Source organism: Trachemys scripta, chromosome 23 (genome assembly GCF_013100865.1).
Source record: "Trachemys scripta elegans isolate TJP31775 chromosome 23, CAS_Tse_1.0, whole genome shotgun sequence".
NCBI lineage: Eukaryota > Metazoa > Chordata > Testudines > Emydidae > Trachemys > Trachemys scripta.
In genome coordinates, this window is record NC_048320.1 from 15599119 (window position 1) to 15599609 (window position 491).

The following is a 491-nucleotide window of genomic DNA, read 5'->3' on the forward strand; positions in this document are numbered from 1 at the left end:
CCCCCCCCCCCCCCCCGGCCCCCCCCCCCCCCCCTTCCCCCCCCCCCCCGCACACACCTGCTGGAGGAGCTGGGTCCGCCGCCTGCGCTCCAGCACCAGCTGCCTGCGCCGGGCCTCCCAGTGGTAGGCGGACATGGGGCCGGGGCCGGGGCCGGCGGGGGAGCGGGGCCGGGGCTGGGGATGGCTCTGCCCAGGGGAGCCGCCGCTGGGGCCCGGCCTCACAATGCGGCGGCGGCTGCCAGGCAACCGGGTCCGGGGAGGCGCTGGGCCTGCCGGGCCCCCCCCTCGGGACCCACCCCCGGCTGGGGCCCCTCCTCCGGCCCGGCCCCCGCAGCCTGGGCTCCCCGCCAGGGGGCGCTGCGCGCCCGGCTTTCCGGAGAAAACCCCCCGGACCCTCCGCCAGGGGGCGCTGCGCGCCCGGCGTTCCGGAGAAACCCTCCCCCGGGCTCCCCGCCAGGGGGCGCTGCGCGCCCGGCGTTCCGGAGAAACCC

At 82.3% G+C, this 491-nt stretch overlaps 1 protein-coding gene across 2 annotated transcripts in view; it reads right to left on the minus strand.

The window, feature by feature from the left end:
- CCDC200 (coiled-coil domain containing 200) overlaps nucleotides 1–210 on the minus strand; it is a 4465-nt gene extending 4255 nt beyond the window's left edge. For both annotated transcript variants that reach the window (XM_034755804.1, XM_034755803.1), the window contains exon 1: nucleotides 58–210. In XM_034755804.1, the coding sequence (XP_034611695.1) occupies nucleotides 58–135 (78 nt within the window). In that variant the 5' untranslated portion in view covers nucleotides 136–210. The remainder of the gene's footprint in view (nucleotides 1–57) is intronic.
- Between the last annotated feature and the right edge of the window lie 281 nt (nucleotides 211–491).